We start from the raw sequence: 25989 nt of genomic DNA, 5'->3' as shown, positions 1-25989 counted from the left end.
TTATTGTATAGAGTATTTGCAGATATGGTTTTGATCAACTTGCTTTATTTTATTTGTTCTACAAAGCAAAGTTCATAAAGTAACTCATTATTTTATAACCATAGTATTACTTTTCTACTGCAATGAATGCCCTTCTAGAATACTCTCTTTGCCCCCCCCCTCTCTCTCTCTCTCTGTGTGTGTGTGTGTGTGTGTGTCTAGGTATACAGGTATACAGGTGTGTTTAGGTATACGTATACACACACACACACACACACACACACACACACCTTCTGCACTAGAATCCTCATTTTCATCAAAAACCAGTGCAGTATTATGAAAATTATGGCCCGTACTCCAGGGCCTTGTTAGCCTGTTTTATCACCAGGTGCTGCTCATAACTATCTTGATCTTCATTGTGTGTATATTTGTGGGGGGAGGATCAATGAAGTACAAGGATGAGCACAAATATTCTCAACAATTTCACACCTTTTCTACAGACACTATTTCTGCAGATGACCACAAACTAGCTCAGCCAAAATCTCCCAAATTCAAAGCCAACACTCTTGGTCCACCTTACAGCATGGGAGTTCCTATGCTTATAAGAAAGGACATTTCTCAAATTGTCCCTCAAGATCAATCTCAGGCAAGTCTACCCTCCCACAACAGGGTCATGAGGATATAAAATGAGCTAATTCCACACATGCTGCCTCAAATTTAAGATAGTATGCAACTGTACGTAGACAAACAAGGTGGACATTCTCAACAGAAAACAAACATTCTGGTGGTTTCTTCAAATTCACATTTCATTGAGGAACTCTGATAGATATCTGTGTCACTGAACTGCAAGAGTATTGCAGCTGTTAAATAACACTATAAACATTTCAAGTTGTGTGTATACCTGTGGTGGTTTATATTCATTTTTTAAATGGTTCTCCCTTGACGGGGAGCATTGTAAGACACAGAGGTTGAACACGCCTGCTAAAGGAATTTTTGCTACAATTAAAAATCTAAGATCTACATTCACTTTGTCCTCTCTTAGGGACTTGACCAGTGCAGATCCAAAACATATTTTTTTTACCAATGAGATTCAGAAAGGAAATAAAATGTGTGTTTTGAACCCATTGCATAGCTCCAAGACCTAGATCGCAATTCTACTTGCTTGGGAATAAGCATCACTGAACTCAATAGGACTTGCTTCTGGGTTGACCCGCATAGGATTCTGTTACATTTATTTGGGGTGTCTTCTGCACACTGCCTGAATATATGCCGATAACGAATTCACCCGGTCAAATACCATGGTTGTTTGCCTGCATTCTTGCTTTAATGCAAGGTTTTCCTCCCTTAAACACCAGGCACCCTAAGGTTTACAAGAGGGCCCAGAAGTGCAAGTGTTCTGGCCTGAAAAGGATGCCCATAAGGTCAGCCTCAAGCAGAATGCATTGCTTACCTTCTTCCTTGCTGTTGGTGATATCTTTCAGCAGCTCTGTCTTCATACAAATCTCTCTTCTGGCTTCTCCTTTACTCATTAGAGCTTGCTAAAAGGAATAGAAGGGAGGAGAGGAAATTCAGATTCTTATATGCTTATAAATTAGCAAGAGACACTGCTGAGTAGGGCATGCTTTCTTCCCCAAACCAGAGCTGAGTCCCATAGGCCAAAAAAAAAAAATGTACTCCCAAGTAACTGCAACAAGAAACTGCCAGAAAGTTGCAAGGAAGTGTAGTGGTTATATCCTGACCAGATGATCATTGGAGAATGGATAGAAGCAACAATAATCAGATGATTGTTGACACTGACAAATGCCAGCTGTGCAAGACCCACAACTCCCATCAACCCTGACATCATATATAAACATGGCTTGGCCCCATGGAGAGGCTTGGTGGGACTAATTAAGAAAGTGAGTTGGTGGTTTCCCACTGCTGGATTAAGAGAGCTGAGTCTGGAGTAGAATAACTTCGATTCAAATTATTATTACTGTTATCATCACCATTAATTTATCAATTGCCTTCTATAAAATTGTCTGAAGGTGATACACAATAAAAGCAGCAAAACAAACAAATAGTTAAAAGTACAAAAAGGCAGCCGACACATTTAAAACAAAACAAAACCAATATAAACTAGGTACATGTGGCCAAGATCCATTTATCCAGCTGGGGAAACAAGAAGCAAACTGTTTTTGGAAAGTGAAGATAGCGGGTATCTCAATAGGAATGCTAATCTACACAATGGGGGCAGCCACTTCAAAAGCTCTGCTCTGAGTTACTGCAGAGTGGGGCTTCTGAGATCTTTGGAACTTGCAGGAGAAACTCACCTGCAGACCACTAGTTATATGAGGGTTTACGGCAGTCTCTGACATTCCCATATAACCTTCACTAGATGGGTCTAATTCAAGCCAGAACTCTCACCCTAACCTGGTGTTCCTTATATGTCTATCCTCTAGTCAGGAAAGCAAGATGCTTGCCAGCCAGGCAAAAAGACTCAAGGAGGATATGTGGCTGAGGGGAGTGCCTAAGGCGGCCTTTCAGAACCTTGGGTCCCTGTATGTTGTTGGACTACAACACCCATCATCCCTGACCACTGGTCCTGCTAGCTAGGGGTGATGGGAGTTGTAGTCCAATAAAATATGGGGACCCAAGGTTCAGAAAGACTGGTCTGAGGAGGCTCCCAAGGGCGAGGCAGGGTCCTAGAGAGCCACATTTGGTATCTAGGTCTGAGGTTTCCCACCACTGATGTAAGAAGAGTCTCTGCTAAGAAGTCTCAGCTCTTCAAAAAGCTGCTCCCACTCAGAGAAAGATAGTTTTGGGCTATGAAGACCAATTATCTAACCCAGAAATAAACAAATAAAGCAGCTTCACATTTCCATACAACTTTTTCTCCAGTCTATGTAACTTAGGAATACAGGCAGTAATAGGCCGAATACAGGAACATAAAAATGAAATGAAGTATCCGGAGGGGGTGAGGATGACGACGACGACAAAAAATATTTCCAAAAAAAGCAAGACTAAGCTAACAGTAAAAATAATCACTTAAGTCCTATAGTGCAGCAGAGTTAAGTGTTTGAAACAAACCCTGCCAATCTAAAAAAGTTAGATAACGCATCCAACTCCAAACCCCCAAGTAATTAATGTTAAGAAGAGCCATGCTCAATCAGTCGATGGCACATCTAGTAGAGCATCACATTCTCAAAGATGCCAACCAAATGCCTGTGTGAACCCTTAAAGTAGGACCTGAGCACAAGGGTCCACCTGCCCTTTCCTGTGCTTTCTAGCAACTAGCATTCAGAAGCATCCCTACCTCCAACCACAGAGGCAGAACACAGCCTCCATCATGGCTAGCAGTCGCTGATCCACCTTATTCTCCATTAATCTGTGCAACCCAAGTTAGTGGCCATCACTGCCTCCTGTGAGAGAGGGTTCCACGTGCGGTGTAAAAAAAAGTATTTTCTTTTGTCTGTCCTAAACCTTCCAACGTCCAACTTCATTGGATGTCCGCTAGTTCCAGTGTTTTGAGAGAGAGGCAAAAGCTTTTTTCTATCTACTTTCTCCATGCCTTGAAAAGTTTCATAAACTTCTACCATGTCACTTCTGACTTGCCTTTCCTCTAAGCTAAGCCTTTCCTCGGCACTGCAGCCGAGGTGAACTGCTCCATGCCCTTTATCATTTTTGATGGACAGGAAGACAATCTGGTTCCTCTTGTTGCTCCACTCCTCCAAAAACAACACAGAAGCAACTGATTCCTTTCTTCAAAGGTGAAAAAGAAGTCTAGACGAACAACTATGAAAGGTTTTTGCTGCCTGGACATGCGCTGCTTCTGCGTTCAGTGCAGCAAAAGCCAGTATGTCGCCTGGCACAAGGCTGGTGCTCAGCAGCCATTTCTTTTATTGAGTTTGTATTGGACTGCACTGTTTACTTCATTCACTTTCTGCCTTATTTATATCCTATTGTGTTTATAACGTGGTTGTGGCTATTGTAATGCTGGCTAATTTTAATGTCACTGCTATTATTGTGAGCTGCTTTGAGCTGAAGATTGTCACTGGAAAAACAAAATACAACTATTAACTAAATTCAAAAGCTAAAACGTTTTGTTTTGCAGAACCCTCTCTTCTGCTTGAATATGTATTGTTCCATTCCATTTGTGTGTTTTATAACTGCAATGGTTTCATTTGCTTTTATAATTGTATACAGTCATACCTCGGGTTACAGATGCTTCAAGTTGCGTCTTTTCAGGTTACGGACCACCGAAACCTGGAACTACCGGAACGGGTTACTTCCGGGTTTCGGCAGTTGCGCATGCGCAGAAGCACTATATCACGCTTTGCGCATGCGCAGACATGCCACTCTGGGCTGCAAATGTGCATCCTGCACGGATCACGTTCGCAACCCGAGCATCGACTGTATTCTATTGCAGCAAACCACCTTGGGATCTTATGGCAAAGGTACCTTACGAAGAAATAATATAAGTAATCCTCCCTATCTCCCAGAGATCTGGGGGAATGGCTATAACCCAGTGGTGGAGAATATTATACGCTTTGCCTGCAGAAAAACCCAAGTTCCATCCCTGGCATCACCAGGGGTTTTTTTTGTGTTTATACAAAAAATAATAATAAAAAAAATAATAGGATGAAGTAACAAAATGTGGGAAATGAACCTGTCTCCACTCAAGAGCCCAAAGAGCTGCTGCCAGTCCGAGTTGACAATACTGGGCTAAGACTGACAAATGGTGTGACTCTGTATAACGCTGGTTCATAGGTTCCTGGAAAGGCCCACAGCTCAGTTCTGGAGCATCTGCTTTGCCTGCAGAAAGGTCCGGGTTCAATCCCCGGCAGCCACAAGTAGGGCTGGGCAAGGTCTGAGGTAGGTGGGCCAATGGTTCCACCTGGCAAAAGACAGCTTCTTATGCTCCTGATAGAGTACAGTGGACACTCGGGTTGCGAACATGATCTGTGTGGGATGCATGTTCGCAACCCGCAGCGTCCGCAACCCACAGTGGCGCGTCTGCACATGTTGTGATCCGGTGCTTCTGTGCATGTGCAAAGCGCGATTTAGCGCTACTGCACATGCACGACTGCCGAAACCCGGAAGTAACCCGTTCTGGTACTTCCGGGTTTGGGCTGTCCGCAACCCGAAAAAACGCAACCTGAAGTGTCTGTAACCCGAGTTATGACTGTAAACTACTTGGCTGTGCTCAGAAGCAAGTGTACTGTGTTAAATGAATTCTTGCAGACAAGAAGGTATGTGTCCTTTTGCCCCCCAGATCCTTCCTGCTACAGTCAGTGAGCATTTTGCTCTTCCCTCTCACCAGATGTGCCAATAGGAAGCCTGCAAGCAGGACCTCAGCACAACAGCACTCTCTTCTCACTTGCGACTCCCAGTAACTGACACTCAGAGGCAAAACACCTCTGACAGCGGAAGAAGAACACAGTCAATGTCTCCAGTAGTCACTGCTAGCCTTGTCCTCCATGGATTTGCCTTCCAAGAGGCCCCCCTTTTGCCAGTCCCAGTGTCAGTCTGGGACGCACTGAACAGGCGTAGCATCCGAGGGTTAGCCAACATGAATCAGGTGTGCAGCATATACTGAAGCAGCTCCCTTTCAAGGGAGACCCAGAATCCTAGAAACTAATCCAATGTTTCATCTGTTAAGAGGTGTTTTTCATGGCTGCGAACAAAGTGCAAGCCACAAAAAAGAAAAACCAGGGCACTCCATAAAACAAATTCCTTCCAGTAGCACCTTAAAGACCAACTAAGTCAGTTCTTGGTATGAGCTTTCGTGTGCATGCACACTGTGTATCTGAAGAAGTGTGCATGCACACGAAAGCTCATACCAAGAACTGACTTAGTTGGTCTTTAAGGTGCTACTGGAAGGAATTTGTTTTGTTTTGACTATGGCAGACCAACACGGCTACCTATCTGTAACAGGGCACTCCATGTTAGCATAAAAACAGGGGACATGGGGAGCTGCCTTATACTGAGTCAGACCCATTGGTCCATCCAGCTCAGTATTGTATAGACACTGACTGGCAGAGGCTCCCCAGGGTTTCAGGCAGGGAACATGTTCAGCTCCAAATGGATATGCCAGGAATTGAACCTGGGACGATCAGCATGCATATGGCAAGAGCTCTAACACAGGGTTATGGCCCTTTTGCATCTATGCTCACCAAAAGCAATTTCTCTCCCTATCCCAGCCCCATGATAAAAATTGGCAGGCAGGCATTTCATTTGTGTGCTTCAATTCCAGCAAAACGCCACAGGGTTTGAGGTGGCTGGTTTGATTGCTATACTTGAGGATCTTTGAAACAGACACCCCTATCAAACAAGGTAGGTATTGTTTAGGGACAGAGAGGAAATTCAGAATTCTCTGAAGTACCTGGGAAACCATAACATACTGTAGAGCAGCCTTCACCAACCTAGTGCTCTCCAGATATTGTGGACTATAATTCCCATCAGCCCCAGCCACCACAGCTGGCAAAGGCTTTTGCAGGTAGTCAACAGAGTAGGCTATGAAGACAGAGCAAGCCGTAACCAACAGTTTGAACACTTCCACAAAGTTCATGCAACAATGCTTTTCAAAGACAATGCACAATGTGCTCACGATCCCTACCTCCAGGAATGCAAAAACAGCTATCCCATTAGACACTTTTGCCAGCCTTGTATGCATTGAGCACCATTTGCAGCCATTCTTCCAAAAGCTCCTTATTTTCTTTTAAAATTAAGTTTCACTCCACCAAAAGACAACATCCCAAATCCAACAGTGGTGTTTAAATGAGGACTATTTTATCTCTTTGTCTTGTAGGGAGAAGGGGAGTGGGGAACGGCAGGTTTTGAAGTGTATTATAACCAAAGGAGGCACTTGCTTCAACTCCATGAAAATGCCAAGGATGCAAACTCCCTCCACCTTGATCAAATCATAAATATGAACTGCAATCAGCGTTTGCAAGCCTGAATGGTATTTCTCACAAAACAGAGCCATGGAGAACCCTACACCCTGCCCCAAAGACGACACTCGAGCCACACACTGCTCCCCACAAATTAGCCACAGACTGCAATGCCCAACCAGCTCCTTCCAAACACCCACCAAAGCCCACCCCAACATGTTTCCCCCAACAACTGTGACAGTACCTCCATTTCTCCTCCCACACCCACTTAAATGCAAAGCAAACTTCCCTTCTGCTCACACTCCACCATGCCCCAATCTGTCGGCTCCTGATTGGCAGAGAAATCTTATACCCAACCCTCCCATGCAGAGAAATGTCTGCTCTAATAGCACTCCCAAACAAAAGCCAACGGCCAAGCAAAGACTGCTTCAGAATAAGAGTCTCCTAATCACTCTCCTCCCTCCCTTTTCCTACAGCTGTCTTCCTCCATTCTCCCTGCCCACAACAGAGTGATTATTAATCTTCGGCTGCTGGAGATTCATCACAAAGGTTAGGCATACATATGCATTTATATGACATGCACACACAGAAACACAGTGGAAAAAATCATTGCATCTCAAAGCCTAGAGCTGGTGAGGCCCCTTTGTAGAGGCTATTTTTTAAAGAAAGGGGGTGGGGGATATGGCAATCCAAAGAGCTCAAGCTAGGAATGGTTTTCCATTCCATTTCTGAGTCCCATTCTCTGCTGCTACCTTGGAATGACAGAAGGTGCATGCAAGGAATGCTCTTGAAGACCCCAAACATGAGTATCTTTTCCAAACACTGAACCAGATCCATGAAGAGCAAAGTCTCAGAACCCTATCCTGGAGCAACTTGCATCTATCTAATAAGAACGTACTAAAAGGAACCACTACACATGCATTTCAACAGCAAAGCACAGCTTTCTTTGGCCTTCACTCCTCCTACTCTTCCCCACACCCTTCCTCACACAGAGGAGGTGCTCAATATGCTAAGGTGCCATCCTTAACTGGGCTTCTCTTGGTCTGTGGTTTTGTTGATGATGTTGTTTTGAAATTATCATTTGGAAGTGTGCAAACACACATACACACACAAAAGCGAAACCCAGAAGCAACGCCTTCTTATTTCAACTGAAATAGGTCAACCCACAGAAGACATGCAGGAAACAAATGAAGGGGAGGCTAACATCTAGCCATGCTAGTATAAAAATACTGTACCCAGCCAGAGCAAAATCTGCATGCAGGAAATTGGACCCCCACCCCCAAAAAAAAACAACCAGAAGGAATGTTCTGAAAGGCCTATAAAGCACACACAGATGCATGGAGCAAAATGATTCAGAAGAGCTGGGCTGCCCTTCCCATCTCTTGCAACACAGCCCCACAGCCCACCCAACACAAGGGTCTAATGCTTTCTAGAGTCACAACGTCACACCTCCATCTCTAGTAAAAAGAAACCCCACACCAACACAAAAACCCACCGCATTCTAATCACGTACTCCAGGATTTTGTTTCGCCAAAGAAACTATTCACGTATTGTGGAAAAACAGCCTAAGCATGCAATATGTATAGGAGGCAAAACTGATAGACGAAAGCCCTTAATAATAAATAAAATAATGCAACTCCCAACAACTAGAGATTAAAACCATGCAGCATCCTTTATACCTTGGTAATTATTATTTAACTGGCCTCCTTAACACTGGCAGGGCAGGAAAGGAAACAAGGAAGCAAAGTGTTTTCGCTGCCAATTATTAACCAGTATTAATTTTACTGATTTATTTTTTAAAATAATTAAAATGCAGATGCAGTTCCAGAGAAGGATACTTTGAAAAGCATTTTATAGGTGTGATTTTTGATAGCCCAAGCACACCGAAGATGCCCATAAATGATGCTGCACATTCCTGAATAAGACCCCAAAAAATGGAGGATGCAAAAAAAAAAGGGGAAGGTCATTGGTTTGCATCATCATTTTCCCCCACTGTCTCTTTGCAGGTTGAGGCCCTTTGCAGCATGGGGCCCACAGCAATCAAACAAAGAAATCTCCCTCCCTATTGTTCTCAGGTGTGCCTTTTAATATTCAAAACCATTTCATAAGGCCAGCTCACCAAGACAATACCTCTTGTCTAGCACAGCTATTAAACCCCCCCTCCCACATTCACACACATAAAAGGAAAGGAATCACAGAGGCCCTTTGAGCTATTAAGCATTGATTGCAAGGGTCAATGCAGAACGCCATGCCCAAACACACAGTGGGGAGAATATCTCTTTGCTCAGGTTGTCATTGCTACCCTCCCCCGCAAAAAATACTGCAGTATTATCCTGAACTTCTGGTCTCATAACCCTAAGGGTAGGCGAAAGACACATCAGGAAGGGAGGAGGGAGATGAAAGAAGAGCATTTAAGGTGCTATCCTAAGCACACTTACCTGGAAGTAAGTCTCAAGGATATAAAATGGGACTTACTTAAGGGTAAACATGCTTAGGATTTGTCTCGCAAACTAGGACCTTCTTGATGGCAGGAAAGAGTCCATTTCGAAAACCTCAGGCCACTAGAAGACCTACAAGAGTAACAAGAACAAAGCATTATAAAGGGAGAGAAGAGGCAATGCAAACCCAACTAGGATTGTTGGCCCATAGAAATACAAATAATGAATATGAGAAAATATAGCAAGATAGAGAGATAGATGTCAGATAGAGAACACACACACACACACACAGAGAGAGAGAGAGAGTATTCACTTCCCAGAAGTTACCATTTTGAATAAAGGTTGCCCCCCTTCACCCCCCAAATAATCAGAACTGCCCTTCTCCTTTCCTTCCCCTGTACCGGGCTGATTCTAAATTTCAGAAGATTAGATGGAGAGAATTCAGACAGGTATGAAATAAAACACAATCATGGGTGCCCATCCCCATTGCCCCCAAACATGTGCTTGTGAAATGGAGTGTGCAAGGCCTCCCCACCAAGGAGTGCAAAAAAATGTTCAAAATGAGACTCAGCCAGTAGGAGGAAAAGGCCAAAGTAAACCAGGCACTCTAGCTAAAGGGGGGTGGGGAGGGTTTCAGCATGAGGAACAGAGAGAGAAAAGCTGTGAGGAGGGGGAGGACTAAGAGGAAGGAACTACACCCAAAGGTCTATATCCCCACTAAGCCCAGATAAAGTCATCAGCTAAGACTTGGTCCCTTTTGGAAAAGCATTCAAACAAGCAAACAAAACCCAAGCAGAAAACAAGGCATCTTCACCACCCAGTAGCCAAGACCCCAGGAAGAGCAGCAGACCCCTTTACAAGCTCCCAGACACAGCCTACAAGGCCCTACTCCCAGAAGTCTCGTTTCTGCTCTGTCATGGGGGATGGAGTCTGGCCTTTCCCTTCAATCCCCAAAATTGCTCTGAATTAGATCATCTCCTCTCAGATCACCTCCCCCCTACAGGCTGCTTTGTGAGCATGCTCAGGCTCAGCTGAGGACTGCCATTTCATAACTGCATTGTTTACAGACATACGACGACCTGCCATTTTTCCCCCTTCTCTTTCTTTCTTTGCCAGAAGAAGCAGCTAGTGTTTGCAACGTGAGGAGAGCCTCTCTCTCTCTGTTCAACACCCCCCGCCCAGTTTAGAAAGGCACCTCTCTCTGAAAAAGTAGAGAAGATCCTGGTCTGAGTTGCTGGTTTGTTTGTTTTTTTATTTAAAAAAAAAAAAAAAAGCCAGCTAAGAAACAACAGGGCGGGCTAAAGCTATTTGGGCTCTTAAAAAAAGGAAGAAAGGGAATGCAAGAATCCAGCCCAGTAAAAAACATGTCCTGCAGGAGCTGCCCTTGAAATGGGAAGCAATATTTCCAGGTGGCATTTTCCTTTGTGACTGAATGCCAATCCTCTCTGATGCCTTCCTCTCTGATGCCTTCCAGTGGGGGGTTTCTTTTGGGGCGTAGGGGGGAGTAGAGAGAGGAAGAACGGGTTGCCTATGTGTTATTTCCCTTCAACAAATGGAGTTGCTAAATTCCAGCAAAACAGCTACTTCCATCTTCAAATGCAAGCCCACACACATGTCAGCAAGTGGCACCGGCAAACAAAAGAAGGCATCCCCAATATGAATGGTGCAAAAAAAGCCCCACAAGGTAGCCAAGAGCCATCTCCTCTGGGCTCAGGTAACCCACCTGCCTACCAAGTATTACCTTAAACTAAAGCCCCAAACCAAAAGGAAGGGAGGAAAGCACAGATCCTCTCAAAAATGAAAAAAAGATACAGGAATGTGCATTTTAGGGGGGTGGTTTTCCCATTTAATTCCCTCTTAGCACCACTCTGGTTCCTCTTTCTGGGCATTAATAATTTGGACATCAGCAGTACTGTCTGCAATAGGAGAAGGTTGAGGACACCCCAAAGCAGCAAATTTCCAGGGCATGTATAGTTTGTGCAAACAATTTCTTTTTCTTTTTTTAAAAGCACATTCGTGCAGGCATATACTGTGCAGTTAGATCAGGGGGATTTACCAGATTATCATATGTTCTGGAGACTGTTAGGCACAGTGAATCTGCCACCCTCTTAAAGCAATTCAAACACAGTGATTAGCGGCAACCAAATCTGTACAAATGAAATTTCAAAATTGCTAGCGTGTGTCTCACACACACATAAGCTCTTCAATACAGGGTTAAAAAACAAAAGCTTGCTAAAGCCCCCAGGTGACTCTTAAAAAGGGAAGGAATTCTCGAACTTACTTAACACCGCATCTTTGAAGACTCCGGGATATATTCCCCCCCCCAAAAAAAAACCCTACTTCAAATGTTTTTGGGGGTTGATTTCTAGAAACAGGCAAATGCTTGTTTTATCAGCTTGTTTTCTTACTTTTATATCTTGCCTTTCTTCCATCACAGAACCCAAGAGCTGTGCTCAAAGAAGCACACACTAAGAAAGAGAGGGGAGTAGCTGTACAGGAAGAGGAACAGTTCAAGGGTAGAGCATCTGCTTGGCATGCAAAGATTAAATTCCCTGGCGTTTCCCTCTTTGAAACCCCGAAGAGTCACTGCGAGTCAGTGCTGACTATACAGAGCTAGATGGACCAATGGTATGACCCTGTATAACACTATGCTCCTAGTTCTTTTGTGTTAAGGACCATAGCTCACTGGCAGAGCAAATACTTTGAATGTAGAAGGTCCCAGATTCAGTCACTGGCCTTTTCAGGTAGGACTGGGAAAGATTCCCTGTTTGAAACCCTGGAGAGTGCCTACCCATGTAATTTGCTTGATGGAACCACGGTCTGACTCTGTGTAAGGTAGCTTCTTGCATTCCCAGGTAGACAGTCAACACCACACCTGGCCAGCCCTGCTCTTCCACAAGACATTAAATTCAAAAGCTTGTCACACCAAGGAACCAGCTTTTGCTTTTTTAAAAAAACAAACAGAACTGGCATCAGCAGAACACCCAAGAGGTCATGCACAAGGGCCCTTGTTGGACACAAGAAGGATGGACAGACAGTAAGAGCTTGGAGTAAAAAGGAAATTTTCCATAGCAGCAGGTCCTAAAATCCTCATCCTCTATAGGACTCCTGGAGGCTCTTGGCTTTTTAACAGAATGTGCTCAAACGGACCAGGAAGCAGGTAACATGGAGACACCTACCCGGATGGTTTAATTTACAGGGTGTGCTGTGTGCTGCACAAGACAACCATGAGGAAATGATCCACTGTGATTCTATGATCTAGACCAGGGTTTCTCAAACCTGGGTCCCCAGCGGTTGTTGGGCTACAATTTCCATCACCATCCCTGAGCACTGGTCCTGCTAGCTAGGGAAGATGGGTGATGTAGTCCAACAGCTGAGGACCCAGGTTTGAAAAGCACTAGTCTAGACACAGAGCTGTTTGCCTTCCAACAGGTCAGACTATTGGTCTGTCTAGCCCACAATCATCTCCTTAGAAGTTGTGTTACCATTTGTGCCACCTCCCAACCTTTGGTGTTTTAAGCTGTTGTAAGCATGATGTTAGCTGTTATCTACCTGTCTCCCATAAGCTTCTTCAGGATTCCTCTTTCTTGCACTCTCCTCAAATCAATATCCATACACTTAGAAAATGGAAGCTGCAGTGCAGCTGAGGTAAGTAGATTTCAGGCAGCCAGTATACCTGCACAGGTGCCAGCTTCAGCAAATAGAAGTTTGGCACAAGGAAATGAATAGGGTAACATGCATTGGGTGAAGACAACCTTGCCACCTCTCTGACATGTGCAGCAAAGTAAAGAAAAACAACTTGAAACATGGGGGGGGGGATAAATTTCACAGTGTTTCCAGCTGCTAATATTTACATAGCCTCACTGGAGGGTCACTGGACCACTCCATGGTCTTAGGCAAACAGAAGTCTTTTACATCATCTGTTGCCCAATCCTTATAACTGAAGATGTCAGGGACCAAACCTGGAACTTTTTGCTAACAAAACATGGAATCCACCACTGAGTTATATCCCTTGCCCTAACACAGAGTTCTGCAACCTTGGGTTCCAAATATGCTGTTGGGCTGCAACTCCCTGACCCTGACCACTGAGGAAAGGCCACAGCTCAGTAGCAGAACATCCACATTTCAGGCAGAAGGAACAAGGTATCTTCTGCAAGAAAAAAAAAAATTCTCTGCAAGATCTCTTTCGTTCTCCAGTACAGTACTATTCACATCTCAGAGGGCACCATTATAAGGATAAATGAGGAAAGACAGATCAGTAATCACATTAAAAGAGTTGGAGATCAGAGTTGAAAATCAGCCCTGAGTGCTCAATGGAAGAACAGATCCTGAAGCTGAGGCTCCAATACTTTGGCCACCTCATGAGAAGAGAAGACTCCCTGGAAAAGACCCTGATGTTGGGAAAGATGGAGGGCACAAGAAGAAAGGGACAACAGAGGACGAGATGGTTGGACAGTGTTCTCGAAGTTACAAACATGAGTTTGACCAACTGCGGGAGGCAGTGGAAGACAGGAGTGCCTGGCGTGCTCTGGTCCATGGGGTCACGAAGAGTCAGATACGACTAAACAACAACAACAGAGTTGAAGATAAATAGATAAAATGGCTGCACCAAGTTGGGGTTAACAATTCCCATCATGTGTGCAGTGACTCCCAATTCTGAGTCCAGTTTCCTCACCCTCAAGTGTTGCTGCATCAAGTGGTGATGGCAGGTGACTCCCTATGGAGGGGGACAGAGGCAGCAGTGCGCATTTCAGTTGCCTCTACACAAATGCACAGAATATAATAAATAAGCAAGCAAAAACTTGACCTCTTAATACATGGTGGAAAATATGACCAAATAAGCATTACTGAAACTCATGACTGGAACGTAGAAACTGAGGGGTACAATCTGCTTAAAAGGAATAGGTCAAGCAGGAAGGGAGAAGTAGAAGAATTATATGTAAATAATGTGTACACTTGTGGAGAAATCCACACTTGGAGTGTGGAAGGCAGAATGAGAGTACAGTGGTACCTTGGGTTAAGAACTTAATTCGTTCCGGAGCTCCGTTCTTAACCTGAAACTGTTCTTAACCTGAGGAACCACTTTAGCTAATGGGGCCTCCCGCTGCTGCCGCGTGATTTCTGTTCTCATCCTGAGGTAAAGTTCTTAACCCGAGGTACTATTTCTGGGTTAGCGGAGTCTGGAACCTGAAGCGTCTGTAACCTGAAGCGACTGTAACCCGAGGTACCACTGTATATGGGTAAAAACTGTAGGATAGAGAAATAACAGTAACCTTACTGTGAGTGTCTGCTATAGACTTCCAGTTCCAGCATACACAGCTGCATGGAGAAAACCAGGTTGGTCAAAGCTCAGAATCAGCTCAGGCTTGCAAGGGAGGTTAAAAATAATGCCAAAAGGTTTCTTTGGATTTGTACCTACTTTACATTTCTTTCTTTCTTTCTTTTAATATTTTTTACTGAATTTTGCTTTACATACATATGCAGAAAAATGCCATCCAAAATTCAAACTAAAACTAAGAATAAACAAATACATAAAATACATAACAACTAAATATCTTTCCCACCATCAATAACCCATGATTACTATTCTGAATTATCAAACCTAACCACTCTAGTTCTTTGTGTTGACTTCCGTCCACCACCTCAGTTTGAGTTATTCTTTTCTTTCCTTAACTGCCTTCTTTAGATGTTTTTCATTTCTTGATATTAAGTTATTCAATTATTCAATTAATTATAGGTTATTCAATTATAACTGTTTTGTCTTTTGCAAAAGTTAATCAAAGCATAGTAAGGGTTTTGTTTGAGAACAATTTTTTTCTAGGTAATTTTTATAACACTCCCATTCCTTACTGAACTTTTGGGTTGTTTGGTTCCTAATTATTTCTGTCATTTTGGCAAGCTCAATGCATTCAAATAGCTTTATTTGCCACTCTTCCTTTGTTGGAATCTTTTCGTCTTTCCATTTTCTGGCAATAAGCATTCTTGCCGCTGTAGTGGCATATAAAAATATCCTCCTTTTATCGCTTGGGATATCTGATGATAATAAACCCAAGAGAAATGCTTCAGGCTTTTTGACAAAGGTTTGTCTGAACATTTTTTTCAATTCTTCATAAATACTATCCCAAAAGTTTCTAATTTTCTTACATCCCCACCACATATGTAAGTGTTCCTTCTACCTACTTACACCTCCAACATTTATTTGAGTTTGTTTTGTACAACTTTGCTAGTTTACTAGGTGTTAAATTCCACCTGTAAAACATCTTCATAACATTTTCTTTTAGTGTGTAGCACGCCGTAAATTTTAAATCTCTGGTCCACAATTTTTCCCATGCATCCATCTGTATCGTATGCCCAAAAGTCTTTTGCCCATTTAATCATGACTTATTTTACCTCTTCATCCTTTACTTCCGAATCAAATTATAATCTATACATTTTGGATAACACTTTGCTTTTATTTTGTATTAATTTTTTTCTAGCTTTGAATTTTCTGTTGAATTTTTCTTATCTAATTTAAAGGTTTCATTCAATTGATGATATTGCAGCCAGTCTATCATATAATGCCTAATTTCTTCAAATTTCTTTAATGTCAATTGATTTGCCTCTTCTTTCAATAATTCTTTATAGGTTGCCCAATTTTTTTTAATGCTTTTTTTCTTTACCAAAATGACTTCTAACGGTGAAAGCCACCAGGGAGTTTTCTGTTCCAATAGGCCTTTGTATTTATCCCATACTGTGTATAGTGTTTTCCTTATTATATAGTTTTTAAAAAACCATTCTTTTAACCAGCATAGACATGATGCCTCGTAATAGATCTTCAAATCTGGTAGGACAAAGGCTCCTCTTTCTTTAATGTCTATAAGTAACTTATGTTTTATTCTGGGCTTTTTGCCCTGCCAGATGTAATTTGAAAAGTGTCTCTTCCATTCTTTGAAGCATCCTGCCCTGCCTATCACTGGAATCACCTGAAATAGGAACAACATTTTGGGCAGCACATTCATTTTAATTGTGTAAATTCTCCCCCAAAATGAGAGATTCAATCTGTTTCATATTAATAATTCTCTTTTCATCTCTTTCCATGTCCTAATGTAATGGTTGTTATATAAATTTATGCTTTCCGCAGTGATCCAGATTCCTAAATATTTAATTTTTTTGACAATTGATAGACCAGGCGACGCCTGCAATTGTAATTTATCTTGAGCCTTCATATTTTTTAGCCAAGACCTTAGTTTTATCTATATTCAATTTAAATACTGCTACCTGGCCGAATTCATGGGTTCTTTCTAAGATTTTTGGTAAGCTTTCAAATGGGTCTTCTGTTATTACTAAATCATCTGCATATGCTTTTAATTTAAAGGCTTTCTTTCCTATTCTTATTCCTTTTATCTCTAATCTTCTCAAATTTCTTATCTTCTCTAATTATCATTGCCAATACTTCCAGGACTACAATAAATAGCAATGGGGATAATGGACAGCCGTGTCTAGTTCCTTTCTTTATATTGAAGCTGTCAGATATTTCGTTAAAACAAAACAAAACAAAACAAATTCCTTCCAGTAGCACCTTAAAGACCAACTAAGTCAGTTCTTGGTATGAGCTTTCGCGTGCATGCACACTTCTTCAGATACCAGATACTTCAGATACTTCTTCAGGTATCTGAAGAAGTGTGCATGCACACGAAAGCTCATACCAAGAACTGACTTAGTTGGTCTTTAAGGTGCTACTGGAAGGAATTTGTTTTGTTTTGACTATGGCAGACCAACACGGCTACCTATCTGTAACTAGATATTTCGTTGTTTATGATCAGTTTTGCTTTCTGATTTTGAAAAATGCTTCTACGCTTCTGCTAAAAGTTTCTCCTAATCCCATTAACTTTATGTTTTTTTTCCATAAATTTCCAAGATATATTGTTGAAAGCTATGGTTTTCCCAGTAGTGATGTATAGAAGTGAGAGCTGGACCATAAAGAAGGCTGATCGCCAAAGAATAGATGCTTTTGAATTATGGTGCTGGAAGAGACTCTTGAGAGTCCCATGGACTGCAAGAAGATCACACCTCTCCATTCTTAAGGAAATCAGCCCTGAGTGCTCACTGGAAGGACAGATCCTGAAGCTGAGGCTCCAATACTTTGGCCACCTCATGAGAAGAGAAGACTCCCTGGAAAAGACCCTGATGCTGGGAAGGATTGAGGGCACAAGGAGAAGGGGATGACAGAGGACGAGATGGTTGAACAGTGTTCTTGAAGCTACAAACATGAGTTTGACCAAACTGCAGGATGCTGTGAAAGACAGGAGTGCCTGGCGTGCTCTGGTCCACGGGGTCACGAAAAGTCGGTCACAACTGAACAACTAAACAACAACAATCAACCATGAGCAAGCTATGCCTCAAAAGGTGGCCTACACAAGATTTTCTTGATAATTAAATACCAATGACCATGTTTACACTTCTGTGGCAGTGATCCATGGTCTTTGCCAAGAAAAGGTGAATCTGAAACTGCTTGGTAGTCATAGGCAGGAGCAAGGCATTACACAGAACCATGTGATTGTGCTTACTACAATTTCTACTAAGTGCCCTCCTGCTTTCTTTAGAGGTTTCACAATCCATTACATACATATATATATATATATATATATATATATATATATATATACACACACACACACACACACACACACACACACACAGTGGTACCTCGGGTTAAGAACTTAATTCATTCTGAAGGTCCGTTCTTAAACTGAAACTGTTCTTAACCTGAAGCACAACTTTAGCTAATGGGGCCTCCTGCTGCGGCTGCGCCACCGGAGAACGATTTCTGTTCTCATCCTGAAGCAAAGTTCTTAACCTGAAGCACTATTTCTGGGTTAGCGGAGTCTGTAACCTGAAGAGTATGTAACCTGAAGCGTATGTAACCCGAGGTACCACTGTGTGTGTGTGCATGTGTTCACAAGCCCCACATAAGCAGCTGAGAAACTAGATTAGAAACTTTTTTTAAAAAGTTACGAGCATTATTTGTTATACACTGAAATGTATCTTTTCTTCTATACTTGTGCAGCTCACACAATGCTGGCAAAACTAATGGAAAGTAGCATAAAGATAACCAATTACACCTTTTAACAGTAAATGCATTATTTCTAATTGTGGTTATTCAACATTCTCCATTCAGTTCTGCAAAAAGAAATAATTTGTCTGTTGGAAGGCATTGAGAATGGACTTTTAAATATGACCAAATCAAATTTTCTACAACAGTCATCAGTAATAAAGCTCATTTCATGAAAAGCATTACAAACATCAAATGCATCTGAAGGTACAGTCCTAGGCCAGGACCAGCAACCAGCTAAGAAAAAAAATCATATTCAAGGACAGTTTACTTATGCTAAAGTTATTTTCCATTCCAAAGTGTATTTAACATAGCTCTTTTAAATTCTTCTGGTTGACAATTTTAAAAAACCACATGTCTCCCTTGCTGGATGACAAGAGGCTCCAAATTATAAAGATAGGTAGAATTACGGCAATAAAGATGAACGTATTGCCAACAATGTTTTTATTCCAGACAATACCATTTCTAAGTTGTACAATATGCTTTCAAAAATGGCAAAAAGCTATCCCAAAATTCATCTGGAAAGGGAAGAAACTAAGGATAAAATACAAAATACTTACAGACAATAAAGATAGAAGAGAATTCTCCCTTCCGGATTTTAAATGTTATTATGAAGCGTCCTGTGTTACTTGGATCCAGGATTGGATCAAATTAGAGAATACAGATTTGTTAGATCTGGAAGGACATGATAACAGATTTGGATGCCATGTGTATTTATGGTATAATAAAGGGAACGTTTATAAAGCGTTTTACAATCATGTAATTAGGAAGTCACTTTTAAAAGGTATGGGGAAAATACAAAGACCTATTAGAACAAAAGACTACATGGTGGGTCTCTCCATTAGAAGTAATCTCAATTCAAAAAATAAATATGGAAAGAGAATGGCCCACATATAGGGATCTACTAGAAGAGAGAGAAGGGAAATAGAAGCTTAAGGAGTTTAGTGATATAAAAGATTATGTTTATGACTGGTTGCAATATCGTAAAATAAACGAGGTTTTTAAAGAAGACAATAAGAAAGGGTTTAGTTACACCATATCTAGATTCCAAAGATAAATTATAGATGAGAATACCAAACTTCTAAAGAAAATGTGTAATTTCTTATTAGAATGGGAAAACAAAGATGAGGAGGTGAAAAGTGTAATGATTAAGTGGGCACAAGATATTGGACACAATATACAAATGTAAGATTGGGAAAAGTTATGGAAAGTGAACTTAAAATTTACTGACTGTATATTGCTAAAAGAGAATTAAATGAAAATGATGTATAGATGGTATATTACATCTGCAAAGATGACAAAAAAATGTTTAAAACAGGTTCCAAAAAGTGTTGGAAATGTAAGGAAAAAGAGGGTACATTCTTTCATATGTGGTGGTGTCAGGGAACTGCCATCGGAGAGACAGGTGGTGGACAGGCTACAGGAGAATAGGAGAGAATCTGCAGTAGAAGAGGGAACCAGCAGGGGGAGTGCAGGAGTCACAGCGGAGGGGAGGCTCTGGGATGCTTCCAGTGAGAGTAGTGGAGAGGTAACGGGACCCCCGTTGGGAACGCCCACCCTTCGCCGGAAACTGTCACGCAGAGAGTCTCGAAAGCGCATGTCTGTCAAAGAGCTTTTATGTTGGCGTAAATTCCGTAGACGCCCACTGTCAGATTCTACCAGCGACTGACGGAGTCATGCTTTGGGGGCTCCGTTAGTGCATCGGTTTGGATGACCAGCCAAACCCCAGAGGGATCAAGCTTTTACGCACAAGCAGCTCACTATCCCATCACAGCAATCTGACAGTCTTTGAAAGCAGCTTGTGCAAGCAGAAGGCATCATGAGCGAACCATCCGGAACCGGAGGAGCAGGAGCGGGAGCTGGCGCAGATCCAAGCCTGGAACAAAGGTACAGGGCGTTGGAGGTCCAGCTGGCACTGCAAACGGCGAGGCTCGAGGAGAGGAGGGCTCAAGATGCAGATAAGGGGAAGACCACCCCACTTGCCAGACGGGTGCCTGGACTGGTGCAGAAATTTGGGGGGGATCCCCGGAACTATCAAGCCTTTAGGACAGAGATGCAATATGCTCTCAATCTACTGTTTGATGACTTCCCCGACGAGAACTCTAGAGTGGCGTACGTGATTGGCCATCTAGAGGGAGGGGCGAGGGACTGGGTTCGGCCCCTGATGGCAGCCAATAATGAAATCTTAAAGGACACAATGAAGTTTTTCCGCGCCATGGACTTGATGTTTTCCAGCGAGATCGAGCAGGGAGTGGTGCGCAGGCAGTTAATGGCGTGTAAACAGGGGAGCCGATCTGTACGTGAGTACTGGACTGAGTTCACCATGCTGATTCATAGACTTGGGTGGGACCTTGCTAGTGAACCTATTCAAATGCTGTTTGAAGAAGGTCTCTCTCCGGCAGTGAAAGATGAACTTTCCCGGGCGCCTAGGGCGGAGTCTATGGATCAGCTGACTAAATCAGCGCTGTCCATTGGCGCACGCCAGGAAGCTAGAGCTATGGAAAAGCGGGAAGGAAAGGGGGAACGTTGGAAGGACTTCCGCATTCCAGAGATTCCGGAGCAGCCTTTCCCGCCAGCAGAGCCGATGGAACTTGGAACAGCGCGCGCGCGCGCAGTTTCAAACACCAGTGAAGGGCGGAAGAAGGAGGGAAAGAGCGGCAAGAGATGCTATCTCTGCCAACAGCCAGGTCACTTTGCCAGAGTCTGTCCGCAAAGGAAGGAATGGCAAGGGATGGCGGGAACTGTTGGGGGGAAGGAGGAAGAAGAAATCACGGAGCCAGTAAAAGCCAACGCCTGGTTGCCAACATCAGGGCACAGCAGCCAGGCCAGGGAGTAATGAATGTGCCCACGCCGGAACCTCCAAGACCAGCGCTTGTGATAGAGGTGTTGCTGGAACTGGCAAACGGACACCCACTGAAGATAAAGGCGCTATTGGATTCAGGTAGCTCATGTAATTTCATGAGCAAAGAGTTTGCAGCTGCACACCAAATACAGACTATCCCATTGAGTAAGCCTTTGCAGGTTACCACGATTGATGGGAGGGAGCTGTTGGGAGGAGAAGTGAGCCAACAGACTGTACCAATGATAATGAGGGTGGCACGACACACCGAACTGATAGCGTTTAACGTAGCCACCTTGGGAGGAGCTCCTATTATCTTGGGTATGAGCTGGCTGGCGCTACACGATCCGCTAGTAGGCTGGCATCAGAGAGTGGTTTCCTTTGGATCAGCACATTGCCTAGAACACTGCAAGGAGGGAGAGGCTCAGGCAGGCGCCAGGGGCACTCTAGCAGGGATGGAAGTGATGGACAAAGGGAGGGTGCCACCACAATACGCTGACTTGCTTGACGTATTCAGCGAAAAAGAAGCAGATAAACTGCCCCCGCACAGACCCTTTGATTGTCAAATTACCTTACTCCCAGGAGCACAATTGCCAGTGGGCAAGCTGTATGCAATGTCAGACAGTGAGATGCAGGAGTTAAGGGAGTTCATTGACAAGAATCTCAAGCGAGGTTTCATCAGAGAGTCACGAGCGGTGGGGGGCAGCCCAGTGTTCTTTGTGGACAAAAAAAACACGGGCAAGCCCAGGCTTGTATGTGATTTCAGGGCCCTAAATGCAGTGTCAGAACCAGTGACTTTCCCTATGCCCAGAATTGATGACATTCTAACACGGGTGAGAAAAGGGAAAATTTTTACCAAGCTGGACCTTAGGGGGGCATATAACTTGATACGTGTGAGAAAGGGGGATGAGTGGAAGACCACTATGTTCACCCCCTTGGGGGCCTTTGAGTACACCGTTATGCCTTTCGGATTACAAGGGGGCTCCGCCTGTTTTCAATCATTCATGAATCACGTCCTGGGGCCACTGCTCTACAAGAACTGCGTAGCGTTCTTAGATGACGTTCTGGTGTACTCAGACAATGAGGAGCAGCATGTGCGAGATGTAAGAGAGGTACTGAGCAAGCTGCGAGAAAACCGGCTGTGGGTGAAACTGGAGAAGTGTCAGTTTCATACCAAGGAGGTGGAATTCTTGGGGTACCGGTTGTCTGACAAGGGATTGGCCATGGATCCCAGCAAGGTTCAAGCGGTACTGGAATGGAAAACACCAAAGACCAAGAAGGACGTGCAAAGGTTCCTGGGCTTCGGAAACTTCTATAGGAAGTTCATCAAAAACTTTGCCCATTTAACAGCGCCCATCACGGATTGTCTTAGTAGCAAAAAGAAATTTGTTTGGACGGGAGAAGCGCAACAAGCGTTCGAACGCTTAAAGCAGGCGTTTGCGTCGGAAGAGCAACTCTTGCACGTGGATCTACAACAACCAATGAGAGTGGAGACTGACGCGTCAGACCGAGCGGTGGGGGCCGTTCTTCTCCAGCCGGGAAAAGATACGTCTGAATGGAGACCGTGTGCATTCTTCTCGCGGAAGTTGAACAAATCAGAGAGGAACTACACAGTGTACGACCGAGAACTGCTCGCCATTCATGAAGCATTCCGGAAATGGCGGCACTTGCTGATTGGGGCGCAGCACAAGGTTCAAGTCCGAACTGACCACAAAAATCTGGAATACTGGAGAACAGCCCGAGTGCTGAACCAGAGACAAGTGAGATGGGCCCAGGAGTTCTCCAAATTCCACTTTGAGATTCGTTACGTGCCCGGCTCCGAGAACGTGAGGGCGGACGCTCTTTCCAGGAAACCTGAGTACTTAGAGGGGGAGGGAGCGCCTGAGGCAAGGCATGTAATCCCTGAAGACCGCTGGGTGTGTGGGGCGGCATTGGTGGGGCAGAGGGAACTGATAGAGGGTACGGAGAACGATGAATACGCCCAAGAGAAACTCAGAGAGCTCCGGAGGACAGAGGAGAACACAGGGGGGTTCGAAGAAAAGAACGGGGCGTTGTATTACAAAGGGGCACTGTACATACCCGACGGGGAACTGAGGGGCAGAGTACTCAAGCAGTTGCATGACAGCCCCACAGCGGGACATTTTGGACAGCACAAAACCATGTGGTTGGTTACCAGGGAGTTTTGGTGGCCCAAGGTGAGGGAGGACGTACGGGAATATGTCAGGGGTTGCGACAGGTGCCAGCGAGCGAAAGGAGAGAGGGTGGCGCCAGCGGGGCTATTACAACCCTTACCCACGCCCGAAAGGCCATGGGAGGCAGTATCCATAGATTTTATGACGGACCTGCCAAAATCCAAAGGCAAAACAGCTGTCATGGTGGTGGTAGATCAATTAACCAAGATGTGTCATTTTATAGCTTGTTCACATGCAGTCACAGCGGAGGAAACCGCCAAGTTGTTTGTAGAACATATTTTCAAGTTGCATGGCGCCCCCTTGAGGGTGGTCAGCGACAGAGGGAAACAATTTACTTCCAGGTTCTGGAGGAAACTTATGAGCTTACTGCACGTAGAACTCAATTTCTCAACTGCCCGGCACCCAGAAACCAATGGGCAAGCGGAAAGGGCAAATGGGGTTTTACAACAATACCTGAGGTGTTATGTAAAAGACAGAGAAAATGATTGGGTGGATAAGTTACCTCTAGCAGAATTTGCCTACAACAACGCGGAGAACGTGTCCACAGGGATGAGTCCCTTCCTGGCAAATTATGGGTGTCACCCCCGGGCATTCCCAGGAGAGGGAGGGGAGAGGTGGAGCGTGCCGGCGGCGGAATATTTTTTTGAAGAGATGGAGGCGATCCACCGTCAGCTTCAACTTAACTTAGAGAAAGCCAAGGAAGAATATAAGAAGCAAGCAGACAGAAATAGGAGGGAAGGTGAAACTATAAGGGTGGGGGACCGGGTGTGGTTGTCCACCCAAGGGCTACCGTTCAAGGGCGGGAGTAAGAAATTGAGGCCCAAAAGATTGGGACCCTTTGAGGTCATACAGCAGGTCAACCCAGTGGCATTCAAACTCAGGCTGCCCAGTCACATGAAATTACACCCAGTATTTCACAGGTCATTACTGTCGCCGTACCGAGAGGGACGCGAGTGGGGGGAGCGTGAGAGAGAGGCCACCCAAACGCCCGTGATAGAAGAGAGAGAGCGCGACATGAACGTGGCAGGAATCATTGATTCCAGGTGGAAGGGAAATCAGGTGGAATATCTGGTAGAATGGGAGGGGGAAGCAGAGTCGGAAAACACTTGGGTACCAGCAGAGGTAGTCAATGACGAGGTTTTAATAGAAACATTTCATCAGCGTTTCCCAAGAAAACCGCAACCCGTGGCTCGATTTAGAAGGGAACACTTTGGGACCACCGATGAGGAAGGAGAGTTTGAAGGGTTCCCAGAGTCAGGGGTGGGTGAAGAAGCCGACTCCGACGAAGAAGAGGAAGACGGGGAGAGAGACGGTACGCCGTGGCTGGAAGTGTTAGAATCCTCGGACGACGAGGAGAGTTCCTTCAGGGGCTTTCCGCCCTCACCGCCAGTGGGAGAGGAGGCGGGAGGGGGTGAAGGGGGCCCTGGGGGGGAGGTGGATGTCAGGGAACTGCCATCGGAGAGACAGGTGGTGGACAGGCTACAGGAGAATAGGAGAGAATCTGCAGTAGAAGAGGGAACCAGCAGGGGGAGTGCAGGAGTCACAGCGGAGGGGAGGCTCTGGGATGCTTCCAGTGAGAGTAGTGGAGAGGTAACGGGACCCCCGTTGGGAACGCCCACCCTTCGCCGGAAACTGTCACGCAGAGAGTCTCGAAAGCGCATGTCTGTCAAAGAGCTTTTATGTTGGCGTAAATTCCGTAGACGCCCACTGTCAGATTCTACCAGCGACTGACGGAGTCATGCTTTGGGGGCTCCGTTAGTGCATCGGTTTGGATGACCAGCCAAACCCCAGAGGGATCAAGCTTTTACGCACAAGCAGCTCACTATCCCATCACAGGTGGAATTGTAAATGAATTTAAAAATATTGGGAAATGATTTACGATGAATTGAAGATAACTTTTGTGAAAAATCCAGAAGCTTTATTTCAGGTCAAGATTTGCCGAAAGAGAAGAAAGTAGCTGTTCATGTATGCTACAACTGCAGCTAAGATATTGCTAGCACAAAGATGGAAAAGCAATGAAATACCAATTAAAGAATGGCAAGGAAAACTGATGGAATATGCTGAAATGGCTAAACTAACGCAAAGACTTCGAGATAAAGACAATAGAGATTTTAAGAAGGAATGGGAACAATTTATGTTTTATATACAGAATCAATGGGAAGAAATGGACTCACTTGCAGGGTTTGATTAAACACTTGCAATTTACAAAATGCAGAAATAGAAATAAGATGTTAAAATGATAGGTGAAGAAGAGTAAGTATTAACCAATAAGCAGGGTGAGATAATATGCCCAAAAAACCAGAAAAGGAAGTTGAAGGAAGTCAGGGGGGGCAGAGGATTTATAAAGTATTTTGTTTTTGAAATAATGATTGTGGTGATGATAAAATTGTAAAATTTAATAAAAAATTATTTATAAAAGATTATAAAGATAGACTTGCGGATCATATGGACAGATCATGAAACCATTAAACAAGGCAAGAATATAAATGAAGTGTGTGTGGAAATGTTTCCATCAAAACCATAGATTGGTTTACTGGCTACAGAATGTAATTTAACAGGGACAAATCTCAGGTTCTAG

General features: G+C 43.9%; 2 protein-coding genes across 15 annotated transcripts in view; one reads left to right on the top strand and one right to left on the bottom strand.

The window, feature by feature from the left end:
- The window catches only part of SLC31A2 (solute carrier family 31 member 2), an 833895-nt gene that overhangs the window by 732106 nt on the left and 75800 nt on the right, over nucleotides 1-25989 (top strand). The gene's annotated exons all lie outside the window — the stretch shown is intronic.
- Nucleotides 1-25989, bottom strand: part of EHMT1 (euchromatic histone lysine methyltransferase 1) — a 143311-nt gene that overhangs the window by 68753 nt on the left and 48569 nt on the right. For 7 of the 13 annotated variants that reach the window (XM_081847448.1, XM_081847452.1, XM_081847449.1 and 4 more), the window contains one exon: nucleotides 1430-1517. In XM_081847448.1, coding sequence (XP_081703574.1) covers nucleotides 1430-1517 — 88 coding nt within the window. Of the gene's footprint in view, nucleotides 1-1429; nucleotides 1518-7095; nucleotides 7198-9326; nucleotides 9422-25989 lie in introns of those variants that run through there. The other 6 variants (XM_081847457.1, XM_081847456.1, XM_081847459.1 and 3 more) reach the window with 2 other exon arrangements.

This window comes from Podarcis erhardii (assembly GCF_964252035.2).
Source record: "Podarcis erhardii genome assembly, chromosome: Z".
NCBI lineage: Eukaryota > Metazoa > Chordata > Lepidosauria > Squamata > Lacertidae > Podarcis > Podarcis erhardii.
Note: the sequence above shows the minus strand (reverse complement) of the source record. Positions and strands in the feature narration are given on the sequence as shown.